This window comes from Meriones unguiculatus, chromosome 2, assembly GCF_030254825.1.
Source record: "Meriones unguiculatus strain TT.TT164.6M chromosome 2, Bangor_MerUng_6.1, whole genome shotgun sequence".
Lineage (NCBI taxonomy): Eukaryota > Metazoa > Chordata > Mammalia > Rodentia > Muridae > Meriones > Meriones unguiculatus.
This window is the reverse complement of record NC_083350.1, coordinates 30,078,209-30,093,302: the sequence shown is the minus strand read 5'-3', so window position 1 is coordinate 30,093,302 and position 15,094 is coordinate 30,078,209. Positions and strand designations below refer to the sequence as shown.

The following is a 15,094-nucleotide window of genomic DNA, read 5'->3' as shown; positions in this document are numbered from 1 at the left end:
TGTATAGGTGTTGTCTTCAGCAGTGGGGTCTTGATGTCTATTTCTGGAGTACAGTCTACAGACTTGGTTTTTTAGGAGGGGAGTGGTGGTTCATGGGACCCCTTTGGTCTGCAATGAAGTCAGCTGCAATGGAAAAATGTTATCCTGACTCTGCTGCCTCCATGAATTCTGCCTTCCAGGATCAACTTCTTTTTTTCCTAACACTCACCTCTGTATAGCTATCGCATACATTGTTTATTTAATATGGTTATATTACATGCTGTTTTTCAGGTTTAAATATGTTCTTATCTGGGATGTAGATAGCAGGTGCAAGCAGTCTGTTATAATTTTAAATGTTTGCTTTCACGAACATCAAGTGTGTGACCTGACATCCTTTTGTGTCTTCCAGCATCCTACTTTGCCTTGCTATCTGACAGGTTTCTGCTAAGAAACAGCTTTTTATCCCCCCAATTACAGTCTTAGTCTTTTTTTTTTCATATGACTGGCTGTTATTTTTTTTTTTTTTACTTTATTTGCCCACCCTCTCTAGCTCCTCATCACTTTGCCTGTAATGATGCTTTCTACGATGTGTAATCTGAATCCATGCTTTTTCTGGGGGTGGGGGGAGGTGTCTACTACACTAATATGTCAGATTCATGAAGATAGGGTTCAATGTGCTTTTGTCATCAAATACCTATGCCTTGTCCACTACTTGCGGTATACCATCAGTCTAATCAGAACACTCATAAAGAATGCTTCACAGTCATCAGAAAGATGCAGGGGGACAGAACAGAATGTCTCTTGGTAGACTGGCTATAAACTAAAAGTTTAAAACTTGAATTCATGGCCATTAGCATACATATTCTCAAATTTCCATAGACAACCCAAATTATTTATTAAGCAATGAGATTATAATGGATAGATGGATACAAGTATTTGATGATCAGTCTCGTTACTTAACATAAGCAAATAGCAAATGAGTCCACTAATCCAAGTTCTGAAAGTATTGACATTTGGGAAAACAGTTTAGGACATGCAGTTCATTTTCTCCCATAATCACTGATCCTATAACTTCCATTCGCTTCTTCAACACAGAGGCCATAACACAGCTGTCTGTTATTAGATACATCCATGTTTATGCATGCATGCATTCATGCGTGTGTATGTGTATGCCTCTGTGTGCTGGTGCTTGTACATATGTGTGCTCATGAATATGGATGCCAGAATACAGCTTGGGGTGCCATTTTCCAGACGCTATCCAGTTTGTTTTTGGGACAGTGTTTCTCACTTTCATCAGAAATCACCAAATTAATTTTTTCTCAGCAGGGAATCCCTCCCGGCTCACCCCACTCTGAACCATAGCACATAGATTTCAAGTATGTGCCTACCACTATGCCTGGGTTTTTTACATTGGATCTAGTGACTGAACTCAGGCAAGCAAGCGGTTTTTAAATTTTATTTATATTTTTATAACTTACAGTTTATTCACTTTGTATCTCCACTATAGTCCTCTCCCTCATTCCCTCCCTCCCTCATCTCCTCCCATGCCCCTCTCCAAATCCACTGATAGGGGAGGTCCTCCTCCCCTTTCCTCTGACCCTAGCCTATCAGGTCTCATCAGTACTGGCTGCATTCTCTTCCTCTGTGGCCTGGTACTGAGTTCATGTCAGAGACAGTCCCTGTTCCCATTACTAGGGAACCTACTTGGAGACTGAGCTTCCATGGGTTACATCTGTGCAGGGGTTCTAGGTTATCTCTGTGCATGGTCCTTGGTTGGAGTATCAGTCTCAGAAAAGACCCCTGGGCCCAGAATTTTTTTTTTCTATCCTTGTGGAGCTCCTGTCCCCTGCAGGTCTTTCTATCTCCCCCTTCTTTCCTAAGATTCCCTGCACTCTGCCCAAAGTTTGGCTGTGAGTCTCAGCATCTCCTTCGATGCCTTGCTGGGTAGAGTCTTTCAATGGCCCTCTGTGGTAGGCTCCTGTCCTGTTGCCTGTTTTCTCCCAGATGCCTCAGGGGTTAAGAGCAGTGGCTGCTCTTCCAGAGGACCTGGGTTCAATTCCCAGCGCTCACATGGCAGCTCACAACTGTCTGTAAGTCCTGTATCAGGGGATCTGACACCCTCACACATACATGCAGTCAAAACACCAATGTATGTAAAATAAAAACTAATAAAAGAAAAAATGGCCATATAATGAATGGAAAATTAGCATAAGGATATGTAAAGTAAAAGGCAAGCAAATGTTTATATGAGCCTTCACCACAGCTCCCCGAAAGGGAGTTTCAATCAGTTTTGAAATTCCTATCTCTATCACATATCAGAGGAAACATCAGGAAAAAACAAATAATGGTTTATAGGAAATGGACAAAGAGCATATGTTTCACTGTTAGAAGAGGAATCTGGTCTTGTGTAAGTTTCATGTAAATAAAATACGACTGTGTTAAAAGAACACAACACAAGAAGCCAGCATGAGGCACCCTGCAGTGAAATCTGTAATCCAGTCCAAGAAAAGATGGAGAAGACAGAAACCAAAGGGGTTTACTTTTTAAATGCATACCACATAAGTGATCCAGCTATGGAAGGACCCTGGGCTTCGTTCTGATTATCTTCCAAGTTACATCACTCTTCTAGCTATACATGCATTGCATTTTCTCACAGGTGCTGCTTCTGATCTGTGCCCTACTCTGGACCTTGTCTAGAATATTCCTTGCCCCTGCCCACCAAGCCTGGCACAGCCATCTCCACTCAGAAGTTCCCTCATTCACAGGACCTCCCCCACGTATTTTTAACCCTTTCAGAGTCCTTACAACTGCCTGAATCAACTTAGGCATTTATAACTTCTGATTGTGTTGTCTGGACTCAGACCTCTTAACATATAACCCCCTTCTAGTTTTTCTTGTTCTGATATACTTTTAGGTTGTGAAAGCTCTCATACACTTAACCAGAGCCATCCAATTGATAATTAAAATATCATCCTCCAAACGTCACACCTTCCAACTTATGTCAGCGAGACCTTCTTCTGCTCTGTGCTCTCCATCTTAAGCCTTTCTTAGAATGAACAGTAACTGCGTAAAGGGGAAGAGTCCTTGACATTACCCAAGTTAGGCTTTTCTGGTTTGGCCTGGGCTTCTTTTGATTCTTCAACAGCTGGAGTTGGAAGGGATGCTCAGCGGGAAGGAAGCATTTTTTGCTGATTAATAGTATTATGGGTATTGTTTGCCTGGTGCTTAAAGTAGACACTCTTTAATAGGTAATTTATGGGTTTGGGGAAGACTCTTGTTCATAGAAAGTCTTTAATTTCTGAGGCTCTGCCACTTGTCCTTAGAGACAGGGCCTCATTCCATGCAATCATTTTTTCATCCTATGTAATCGACTACATCTTATGTAATCTAAAGGTCCTTAGTAACTGTTACATTTCATTTTTGTTTTATAGTCATAGAATATAACACAGACAAGAGCCAAGGGTTAGGTGATTGTACAGAACTTAAACAATTGTTAGCCAAGGTAGGTTTTTGAGTCAAATAAATGGCACCTTCTCTCCTCTTCTTGATATTTAATGATGAGCCTTAGAAACCTTCTTCATAGTGGATGGAAGCCTGACCTCTTCTCTCACAAAGCTGGTACTAAGATTTTACTGAGCAAAGGATTGGGTGGCTAAGTAGTTAATAAAATTGATACTCGGGAAGATGCGTGATTATTTATCATTTTAAAAACATACAACTAGCAGATTTAGTGTGTCTGGTTTTATGTTGAGGTCTTTGATCCACGTGGACTTGAGTTTTGTACAGGGTGATAAATATGGATCTATTTGCATTTTTCTACATATAGACATCCAGTTAGATCAGCACCATTTGTTGAAGATGCTGTCTTTTTTCCATTGTATGGTTTTGGCTTCTTTGTCAAAAATCAAATATCCATAGGTGTGTGGATTTATTTCTGAGTCTTCTATTTGATTCCATTGATCCACCATTCTGTTTTTATGTCAGTAGCATGCAGTTTTTATTATTATTGCTCTGTAGCACAGTGTGAGACAGGAGCTCCACAAGGAGAGCATCAGAATCAAGAAATCTGGGACCAGGGGTCTTTTCTGAGACTGATACTCCAACCAAAGACCATGTACAGAGATAACCTAGAACCCTTGTATAGTTGTAGCCCTTGCCAGCTCAGTCTCCAAGTGGGTTCTCTAATAAGGGGAATAGGGACTGTCTCTGACATGAACTCAGTGGCTGCTCTTTGATGATCACTTCCTGCTGATGGGGGAGCAGCCTTACCAGGCCACAGAGGAAGACAATGTCACAGTCCTGATGAGACCTGATAGGCTAGGGTCAGATGAAAGGGGAGGAGGACCTTTCTTATCCGTGGACTTGGAGAGGGACATGGGAGGAGATGAGGGAGGGAGGGCAGGATTGGGGAGGAAGGAGAGAGGGGGCTACAGCTAGGATACAAAGCAAATAAACTGTAATTAATGTAAAAATAAAATTAAAAACTACATAAAGATTGTTTAATGCTATTAAGAAACAGGTTATTTAATATGAAAATGGAAGTAGAATAAAGATCCAAACCTGTATGACTTTGTCTACACATACATAATGTCCCATGATAAATTTGTATATACATCTAAAAGTATGTATGTGTGCAGGTATATGTATGTTAATTGACGAAAAGGAAATCTATACTTACACTCACATGTAACATTCTATATTTTGGATTTGGAGACAATTTTTTTCTTTAACTGCATAAAATGTTGTTATTTAAAATTTTTATTGTCATGTTCAGAAGACTTTAAAAAATAAGCAGAACAGAGACTTAAAGACAAAGTGAAAGCTTAAAGTTCTGTCCCAAATCTGCCATGGGAGAATTATTGGACACCTATGACTTACACAGCCTGGGGAGAAAGCCCTAAGTTGTCTTGGATAGCCAATGTGCCTTTGGCAGTTAACCACTCAAGATAAAGTTCAGAGCCCACAGCAAAATGTTTTTCTCCTCTGCATTGTGAGGGACAAGGCCTGGCCTTGCTGCTGATATCAAAGTTTGGATGTCTACCATCTGTGAGGTGCTATGCCTGACATCCAAATCCTTAGTGAGAAATTTTTTAAAGATGAGGATTATTTGAATTAACAATCACATGGCAAGCTTAGCTTTCTGCAGACAGCCTCCCAAAGGCAATATGCACTCAGAGCCAGGCAATCTTTTGTTTGAATCCTGTCACCACCACGTGCTGATTTGTAATCTTAGGATGCAATAAATCTTTTGGAAACCTCACTTTTGCAACTATAAAACTAGTGAATTAGTAAGTGTGTTCCAAGATCAGTGTGCAGATTAAGTGAAGTAATTACATGTAAAGTACTTGCCACATAAGAATTCGCTCTTCTTGTTTTCATGTACATGTTTTAAAATGAGTTAAAAAGAAATTTATAGATAACTACATATAGTTTTATTATACATGTGCTGTTTACATATTTTGTCAATACACAAACTGGATCATTTGAGAAGAGGGAATGTTAATTGAGGAATGGCCTCAATCACATTGGCTTTTGGGCAAGTCTGTGGTGCATTTTCTCTATCAGTGATTGTGTGGCAGGGCCCAATACTTTGTAGGCAGTACTATGCTTTGGCAGGTGGTCATGGGATGTAGAAGAAATCAGGCTGAGCGATCTGATTAACAGTGTTCTTCCACGGTCTCTGCTTCAGTTCTTCCCTCTAGATTCTTGCCCTGGAATCCCTCAGTGACTTCCCTCAGTGATGGAGTGTGATAGGGACATGTAAGCCAAACAAATCATTCCCTCCTCTTGGTTGGTTTTGGCCAGTATTTTATCACAGCTATGAAAAGCAACTAGAACAGTGGGTAAGAAGAAAGTAGATGGAACCACAAGAAGAAATATGCACTTTGAGAAGTATTAGTTCGCTTTAGAGAGAATGATGATTCATAAAGTGAGCTCATGGAAATGAAAGAAAAAAAACATATTTAAAAGGAAGCAGGATTGTTGGGGTAGAGTTTTGGATGGTCTCTTTATAAGGGGTTATCTAAGCAGTGAGGTATAAAGGCAGAGAACATGTACTGATCAAAGATTAGCTCTGAAATGAGGACCAAGACCCGTTTAAGTCATACTTGGTACATCCACTGGCATTGTCATTATGCTAATTTTGTTCATGCAGCCATATTTTTGAGGTTTCATGTGTGCATTTTTTTTTCTTCTTCAGTGTTTAGGAAACACTGTCTAACAGCATGCATCATGAGCCTTTTAAGATCTGTTCCCCCCTTCTGTGTCTTTTCCTGAGCCTTTGTGTGGGGGTAGCACTTCAGATGTTCAGGGGATGGGGACGCCATTGCCACTTATTCTTCGAATTTTGGCTAGTTATCTATGTCCTTACCTTCATATGTTGCAAAGAGAAGGTTGCCATGCCTAGATGAAAAGCTACAGATGGCCAATGTCTGCTGAGAAAGAGCCGGTTTCCTAAAGGGCTGAATGCCTGTATATAAGGTCACTGATCCCAAGTGGTCTGTCCTAGACACATGTACATATGTACGTTGTTGAATAGATTCAAGAGGTTGAATACACATGTGCTCATAGAGATACTGATTTACATGTAGCAGTAATAATTAAAGAGGAGACCAGGAGTTTGGGGGGAAGGGTGAACAATGGGAAAAATTGCAGGTTGGGGCGTGAGTGATAGAGACAGAGGGCTCATGTGTGAAGTTCATACAAACCCGATATTAAAACATACAGAGCAGCAACAAGTGTGGCAATGAAGAGTTGTAGATGTTGGGTCACAGCTTATGGAGGATGTGTTGACACTGGGAGACTGAGGGAAGATAGAATGGTCAGCAAAATAAAAAGAGTTCTTTTCCAGAGAGTGAATTTAGAATGATTTAAAGTGACTTTTAAAACTGGAATTTATTTTGGAAATTCAGAACTTTAGATGCTGGTCCTTGCTATATGAATTTTAAACAAGCCATGCAACATTTCCAAGGTCCCGTTTTCTTGATTTAAAAACTTCACCAGTTCCCAGTAGATTTCTAAGTGTCTTTCTATTATTATACTTTTATGATTCTCTTTGAAGCTTTTTGGCTGTGAAAGAAAATAGAACGACTTTTATAGTCTGGTTGCTTGAAAAGTTTCCTCGAGATATTACTTGGACATATAAGGAAGGCGACATTGGAAAAGCCTAGTGGAAGAAATGAAATCTGGATTTTCCCTAGATGAAGTAATAGGTGCAGTGAATACAGAGCAGTGAATTGCTATGTTCTCTTTTAGTCCAGAAGAGAAGAAGATATTGGGTTAAGAACGGATTTCTCTGTGTGCCGATGCTGGAATGGGCCTTCTTTCTGAAGGCATGGAGCTATAAACTAACCCCAAACCCTTCTCCTTAGAAGCTCTCAGCCCACACAGGGTGAAATGGGACATTAACTGCATTAGACAGCACACTAACAGAAAATGTGTGGTGCGGAAAGGCCAAGGAAGGCATGGGATCCTTGATGAAATGTTAGGGTCTTCTTGATTTTGAAGAAGTATATCTATGCACAAAATGCAAGGAGATTCTAGAAAGAACATGACGTCTGGAACAGGTCAAATAACACACTAATTGTTATCCTAAAATATTTCAATGTGATGTTTGTTCACACAGATAAAGTCTGTTCATTACAGTTATGCAAGATTTGAGTAGTAAAATAAAATGAAAGACACAGGCAACAGTTTGTCATACACAGCAGCTTCCCATGTTTGTGATAGGAAAATAGAATAGCTCTGCGTGGGTCAGAAATGTATTCCTGTACATATTTGTATCTGTATAAGGAATATACAATTACATATATACAATATACAATTACTTCAGATTTTAATTATAGAAAAATATCATTTTATTTGACTAGGACTTAAAGTAGACTTGAGAGTGTAATTCTTCTTAAGCCCTGTTTTTACACTTTAAGATATAAGCTTTACTTAATTACATATAGTATCACCTACAAAAATACTTAAAGCCAAACAATACAAATTCAGATTACATAGGGCATCAGATACTCGTCTAAGGTATTTTGACAACCATATACTGATGGCAAATCTTTTACAGTTGTGCTTCTTTCAGTACTTCACTCTTGTCTATAATGTATCTTATCTTGTATCAGTAGACGGATTAGTCTAAGACACTCAACAGTAGACACTCTTTTCCTACCTAGAGCATGGTCTTTATGTTCTTCACCTCCCCATTTAATGGGTACATCTTAATTTTTGAATGCATTTTTCTATTTCTCTCTCAATCAGGTACCTTTTAGAAATGTTACCTACAATATATTATCTATTCACCACCACTCATGATGCTTCACCCAAAGACAAAAGCATCATTTCACTATTATCCAAATCCACTACTCTTCCAGGCCTTTCTTATGTCCTGATATTATTAAGTCATTATCTCAGCATCCCCAAATCAAATCTTTTAATTGTTTTATAGACTAGAATTTAAAATTACTGCAATTGATAATAACTGCATATTTATGCCTTTTGTTTTCTACTTATATATGTGTATTGATTTAGAAAGGCTAAATCAAGCTAATTAGCATGATGTTTATGATATTTATATTCTGTCCTGTTCTTTTACTTAACACAGTCTCTCCCTGGTTCATCTAATTTGTCACACACCGAATTTCCTTCTTGTTGGCTAGTATTCCATTGTATACCTGACAATTTTTTCTCTGTTCTTTCACAGATGTTCACTTAGACTGACAAGGGTAAACGATACTCCAGTGAACATGGAAGTGCAAATATCTCTCACTGATTTCATTTTCTTTCTATTCATGGGTGGAATTGCGATAGCCCATTTTAGTGATGTATTGTCACATATCCAGAACATTTAGTACTCAGTATGTAGTCACTCCATATGGGGTATTGAGTCCCAACAAATTCAAGAGATTCACTGAAACTTTACCTGGAAATGGAGAAATGGTGAGAAGGGATCATGGCAGAATGAGGCAATGATTTAACAGAATGGGAGCAGCGTTTTTTTTCTAGGTGAGAAGTAAAACATGGAGTGAAAATCACCCTTGGAGGAACAGAAATGAGAGTCTTGTACTCCCTTGGGCCGTGTAAGTTTTTAGTGAGGTCTACATTAGATGTTTAACATCCATTTTTCTAAGGAGCTTCAAACTAATTTGAACAAATAGAACAATTGCACTTGATTCACTGGCTCAATAATGTTTAAACAGCAATGAACACTGGACAAATCAATGCTCTCGATGTAATTAGAACAGGTGTGTGGGTTCCTGGTGGCAGTACCAGTGTACCTGACAGGAGACCAATATTGTGGACAGCTTACAAAATACAAGAACTGAGCAGAAGACCCAGCAGAGCCAGCACAAAAGGAATAGCAGCTTCTTTTCACATAAGCAATGCTAAATTGAACGATACTAAAATTCTTTTGAAAATCCTTTTCATTATTGTGATATATATATATAATATATATAGGCATATGTGTGGAGGTGATGTGTATATATGTGTGCATGCAGAGGCCAGGAGACAACCTTAAAGCCTGCTGCTTCGTGTACACTTGGATGTATGTGCATGTGTGTAGTTGAAAGCAGGTGAATGTAGGCCACAGTTCAGTGTCAGGTACCTTCCTCTTTTGCAGTCTCCGTTGTTTTTTGAGGTAGGGTCTGGTCCTGGGGCTTGCAGATTCAACAAGACAAACTGGCCAGCCAACTGAAATGAAAAAGTTATCCTGTCCTTCTCAACGCTAAGCTCTTCTTTAGAGCTGTGCAGGCAAGTGCTACAACCTTAGCTTTTTATGTAGATGCGCAAGTCTCAGGGGCCTCATGCTTGGAAAATGAAAACTTTACCCCAAAGCAACCTGCCTAGCTCTACTCTTTAGTTTTTGTTGTTGTTTTGTTTTGTTTCTTTCTTTGTTTGTTTGTTTTTAAATATGGTTTCTCGGCAGAGCAATCTTGGGGACCAGTGAGCCGCCAAGAATCTGCCTTTCTCTGTGTCCCTGGGTACACATCATCAGTCTGGAGTTTTCAGTCAGGTTCTGGGGTTCAAACCCGGCCACTAATGCTTGTGAGACAAACACTGTATTGAGAAAATAGCCTGAGTTCCCTGAAATTTTTAAGTTCTGAAATAAAATAATTAATGACAAATGTACATTACAACAGAAATAAAGATGGAAACAACTATGAGACTTAAATTTATTGTCTGATATTATCATACAATATTTCAGAATAACTTTGGAAAGTACAGAGGGGATGGCCACACAATGACACCCTATGCTGCTATTTCGTAAGAGCTTTCATTTTCTTCTACTCTCGCACTAAAACAAATTCTGCACACTGGGGTACTGTAGAGAGAGGTTAATAGGGGTTTGTAGTTTTTCACAGCTTGTAAAACCACAGTGCAGATAAAGCAATCTATTTTACTAATAGGAAAAAAAAAAGTTTCCAAACCTCTCTCCGAGGACCCAGAGGTTTAACCTAAGCTAGTATCTCGAATGATGCAGACCAAAATTGCAACACTTGCATGTCATAGTATAGGTTTCCTGTCTCTGATGGAAAGTCCCCAGTCTGATGTTTGGTGCTGAAGTGCCTCAGAGGGAGCAGGGCTTGGCACAAGGTGCTTAGATTGGAGGTATGCACCGCCTGAATGAGTCACCCTTATAATCATTTTAACTTTTTTTTTCTTTTTTAAAGTGGGTTTCTTGTTGTTAAAGTATCTATAGGCAAAATTCTAACACCCCAGGGAACCTGTATGATTTGATCACTTACCCCTGGCGACACGGCCTTCTTAGGCCACGGGGGAGGAGGACCCAGGGAGTCTTGATGAGACTCGATACTCTCATCAGGTTAGCAGTTTGGGATCTGTTGAGCGTGTCTTAGATCATGAATTCAGACTTTAGGCAGACCTGGCACGTTTGCGTGAGGTGGTGTGACATCGGGATTCACTGGCCCGCTGTAGCATCATTGATGATTGTGGGATGAGTGAATAAGGATGGTCACTAATCTGTGACACGCACACACGAGGCATCTCCACAGCTTCCTCATGCAGAGCAATTTCTAATTCCGTTTCATTATATAGGTGACCTGCATGTTCAATTTATATCCATTTGTGTGTTTTTATTTAGTATTCTATTTATCAGCCAACTATGGCCAAGAAAAAATTTAAGGGTCCATTTAATTGCTTTAAAAATTCAAGTAAATTTCATATGTATGTATGTATATATATATATATATATATGAATGTGTATGTAGACATATTTTTGCACACATATTCTAAATAGTTATTAGATAAAAAAATTTATTCCGTGTTTTAGGGTGGTAAATCTTAAGGATTAAAGAGATAGGACAGAGAGAAGTGATGGAATTCAGAATTTTATTAATGGTACAAATAACTCAAAAATTGAAATTGATTAGGACTTTTATTTACTCTAGAGTACTTTGCAGTGGGAATTAAGTAAAGAATAAAATGAGGTAGTATATACTTACCACTTCATGTTTCTTAATAGAACATTTCATTCCCTCTATTAAAGAAGTAAAAATTACATTTGAACTTATTAGCTGCAGAAATGGAGAAAGTAGACACAGAATCTTGATAGCTGATTTAAGTAATAACTATTTGTTAACTAATTTGCATGTTGTTGTTCTTTTGCTGTTTATTAGGGGAAAAAAAGGAATGAACCCATGAAATATTTTTAAAAAACACATCTGCAGTATTTTTTTTTAAAAAAACTTCCATGCTCTTGTAAAGAAAATGCATTTTTTTCCATAGCAAATGTAGTTTTTATTAATCTTCTGTTTGGAAAGTTTGCTCTTCCTGAAGAAATTTTTATACTAATTATATATGTGCACCAAACTAAAGCGAGCCGTACATTTCATGTGGTTAACGTAAAGCTGAATTTAAAAAAAAAATATATCATATAAATAGAATTAGGTTGAATAATTCATTTTTCAGGAAAGAATTTCTATAAAATGCCTGCTAAAATGTTAACATAGTTAAATACATGTTATTTATAGGTTGGGTTATAGACTTGAGCAATAAATGTTGAAAAGAACAACTTCTGACAATTCTCTATGCGGTGTTTCCCTAGCTTTAATGCACTTTATCTTTCAATAAGGAGAAAAACAAAAACAAAAACACAAGTTCCAAGGCTTAGCCCCAACCTATAACAAAAAACCAAACTGATTATTTTTATTGATCATAACAGTGTTTAAGTTTTCATGCCCGGTTAGATAAGTCTAAGATCCTGTGAAATGAAGCTTGTGCTTGAATTTGATGCATCGGTGTTCTGATTCATCCTGAATAGCTTCTGGGGAGCTTAGTGGTGAGCTTGAGACATTTTTTTTTTTTTTTTTTTTTTGTATTAATCTCAATGCCATGCCTCGCTTCGTTGTTAGTCTTGATATGTTACATGAATCACTTCACGAAGCAGAGGCTGTCAAGACGTTGGACTGTGTGGTGCCTGCAATTAAAAACTGACTTGCTGTCACTGGACGGGTTGTTAGTGACCCCATGGGTCTCCCAAAGTCAGTCTTTAACATTCCAGAATTTTAACTGTGCATCTGTTGCTGGCCTCTTGCCTCCCACCCACACAGGCTCAGACTAACTAAAGGGGGTTTCTGCTAGTGTAGTAAGCGCGTCAAGATGAAGTCATACTATGAGAAGGTGGCTGGCTTACCAGTGGGGCTGCAAAAACAGCTTTGCAGGGAGCTCGTATGCACATTTGTTAAAGAAAACAGAGCGTGGGTGTGGAATATGGAAAGTAGTTTCTAGACGGTATTTCTTACGTATCTTTCTTGTGTGTGTGTGTGTGTGTGTGTGTGTGTGTGTGTGTGTGTGTGTGTGTGTATTATGTGTTCCAGATGGGCTTTATACAACTCAACGAGGACTTCATATTCATCGAGCCGTTCAATGATACAATGGCCATAATAGGTCACCCACACCGCTTATACAGGCAGAAAAGGTCCACAGAGGAAGAAGTCACAGAGAAGTCAGCTCTTCACGACCGTCACTGTGGTGTCATTTCAGGTAATCCTTCCTGAGACAATCTAATTCAGTGTGCACGTCCAAGTGAATTCTTTGAAACCTTGTCTCTGCCTTTCCACATACGCCTCTCCTGGTGTGCGCTCCCCCCTCCCCTCTATCTCTTGATTTGTTTATTATCAAAATGGAATCCCATTTGCTTCATAGCATTTAGATATGTCCACGCGAGGCTTACCATTTCGTGTTTTTAATGGAGCACTGTATTTTAATATCAAAAGCTAGATTTTTCTCTTTTTTTTTAGTTCATAGTTCATTTAATTTTCTTTTTAATTTTTAACTATTTATTATTATTTTTACAATTTATTCACTTTATGTCCCAGTTGTAGCCCCCTCACTCATCTCCTCCTGACTCCAACCTTCCCTCACCTCATCCTCTTCCCATAGTCCACTGAAAAGGGGAGTCTTCCTCCCCTGCCATTTGACCCTAGCTTATCAAGTCTTATCAGGATTGCCTAGATCGTCTTCCTTTGTGACCTGGCAAGGCTGCGCGGCCCTGGGGAAGTAATCAAACAGCAGGCACCCGAGTTCCTATCAGAGACGGCCCCTGCTAAGTTCTCCGGAGATCAGCACGTGACCTACTCGGCCATGTTCGTAAACTGGGAGGTCTTTCCCCAGAGGGAGTTTTGTACTGTACAGTAGAAACGACAGACAAATTTGCAGACTTCTGAGCAAATGCTGTGGACTCAAAGCCTTTCTTATTCCACTCCCAGGAGAGCTACCTGGATTCTGCTTTACTCCGGGTAGAAGCATCCTCTGTTTTCTTTTTCACTCATCTAAAAACACTTCTTGGGAGATCAGCAGCAGGAAAGGAAGGAAAAGAAAACTGATCTATATTCTCCGGATCAGAATACAGAACCTTTTAGAAGCTCATAAACATATCACCTATCGAAGTCCCATCATGTCTAATGTGAGAGCTCACAGATATAATAATGTGGCTCTTCTGTTTACTTTCCTATCACCACTAGGCAGAAATCTGTCATATTTTCAAGAAAAGGAAGGAAACTGAGTGGACTCCATAGCTAGCTTCAGAAGAAAATCTTCCCCCACGACAGGTTTTTTAGACATTTGATGTGGTCACCTCAGTGAGCAATCACTAACTTGAGAAATATTTTTTATTATAATGTGAGAAAATATGGGTTTTAGAAGAATTTTAATGTAATGAGTTTAGGATTAGACTTACAGGTTTGAATTTAAGTGTTAATGTAGTTAATGTACAGGATATAAATTCTAAAATTGACTGTGGTATTTGAGGCTAGGTTTATGAAGTGTGAGAGTAATATTTGCAGACCACAGCTCTCTAGGGTGTTTGTTCTGCAGTAGAGGGAAAATATTATATAGTTTGTGTAGGATGTATTTATTTAAAATTAATCATAAATTTTACTTTCTTTTGTGAAAACTCATATCATACATGAAAAAGATCTTCAGTGCTTTGGTGAGACTGTTAATATCTGATTCAGTGTACCAGGTAAGACCATGCTATGAGAAACGAGAGCTCTTCTTTACTTTAGGACCTGTTCATTCAAAGGGGGGTACAGAGCAGAAAAAAAGATACAGCATTAATGACCAAAACAAAGGACACATTTGAAAACAACAGCAGTAACTCGGCGGCAGTCTGTTGAGAAAGATTGCTCTGTACAAGGCGTCCTGAGAATCTGCACTATGCAGCTTCTGCTTCCTCAGGAGCTCCAGCCGCTCATTAGCCCCCTACAAGCAAGCTTTGGGTGCCACTGTTCACTGAGGCACGGGTTCTAAAACGCCCTTGAGTTTTAACAGGTTAATAAAGCGTAAACGCATGAGTCATACTTGGCAAATATTACTCCCCATGTTTCTGATATTCATTGCATAATACGAATAATATGCATAATATATTGACCTATTTGGATAAAAGATTTGTAGGCAAGGACAGAGAGCTGTCAACAATCGGATGATTGGTTGGGCTTACCTATGTCAGGGAGCTCCATGTTTGAGAAGTATTTTAGATTTAGCCACATATGAAATGCATTAATTTTCTTTCACTCGTGTGTTCACTATTGCATTTTGATTTGCACTTCGCGCACATTAACACATTAACACGATAGCATGACTTAAGCTTGGGCACAAT

At 39.0% G+C, this 15,094-nt stretch overlaps 1 protein-coding gene across 1 annotated transcript in view; it reads left to right on the top strand.

Moving 5' to 3' along the window:
• Adamts19 (ADAM metallopeptidase with thrombospondin type 1 motif 19) overlaps positions 1–15,094 on the top strand; it is a 209,915-nt gene that overhangs the window by 33,171 nt on the left and 161,650 nt on the right. Inside the window, exon 3 of the mRNA XM_021634122.2 lies at positions 12,813–12,978. Coding sequence (XP_021489797.1) covers positions 12,813–12,978 — 166 coding nt within the window. The remainder of the gene's footprint in view (positions 1–12,812; positions 12,979–15,094) is intronic.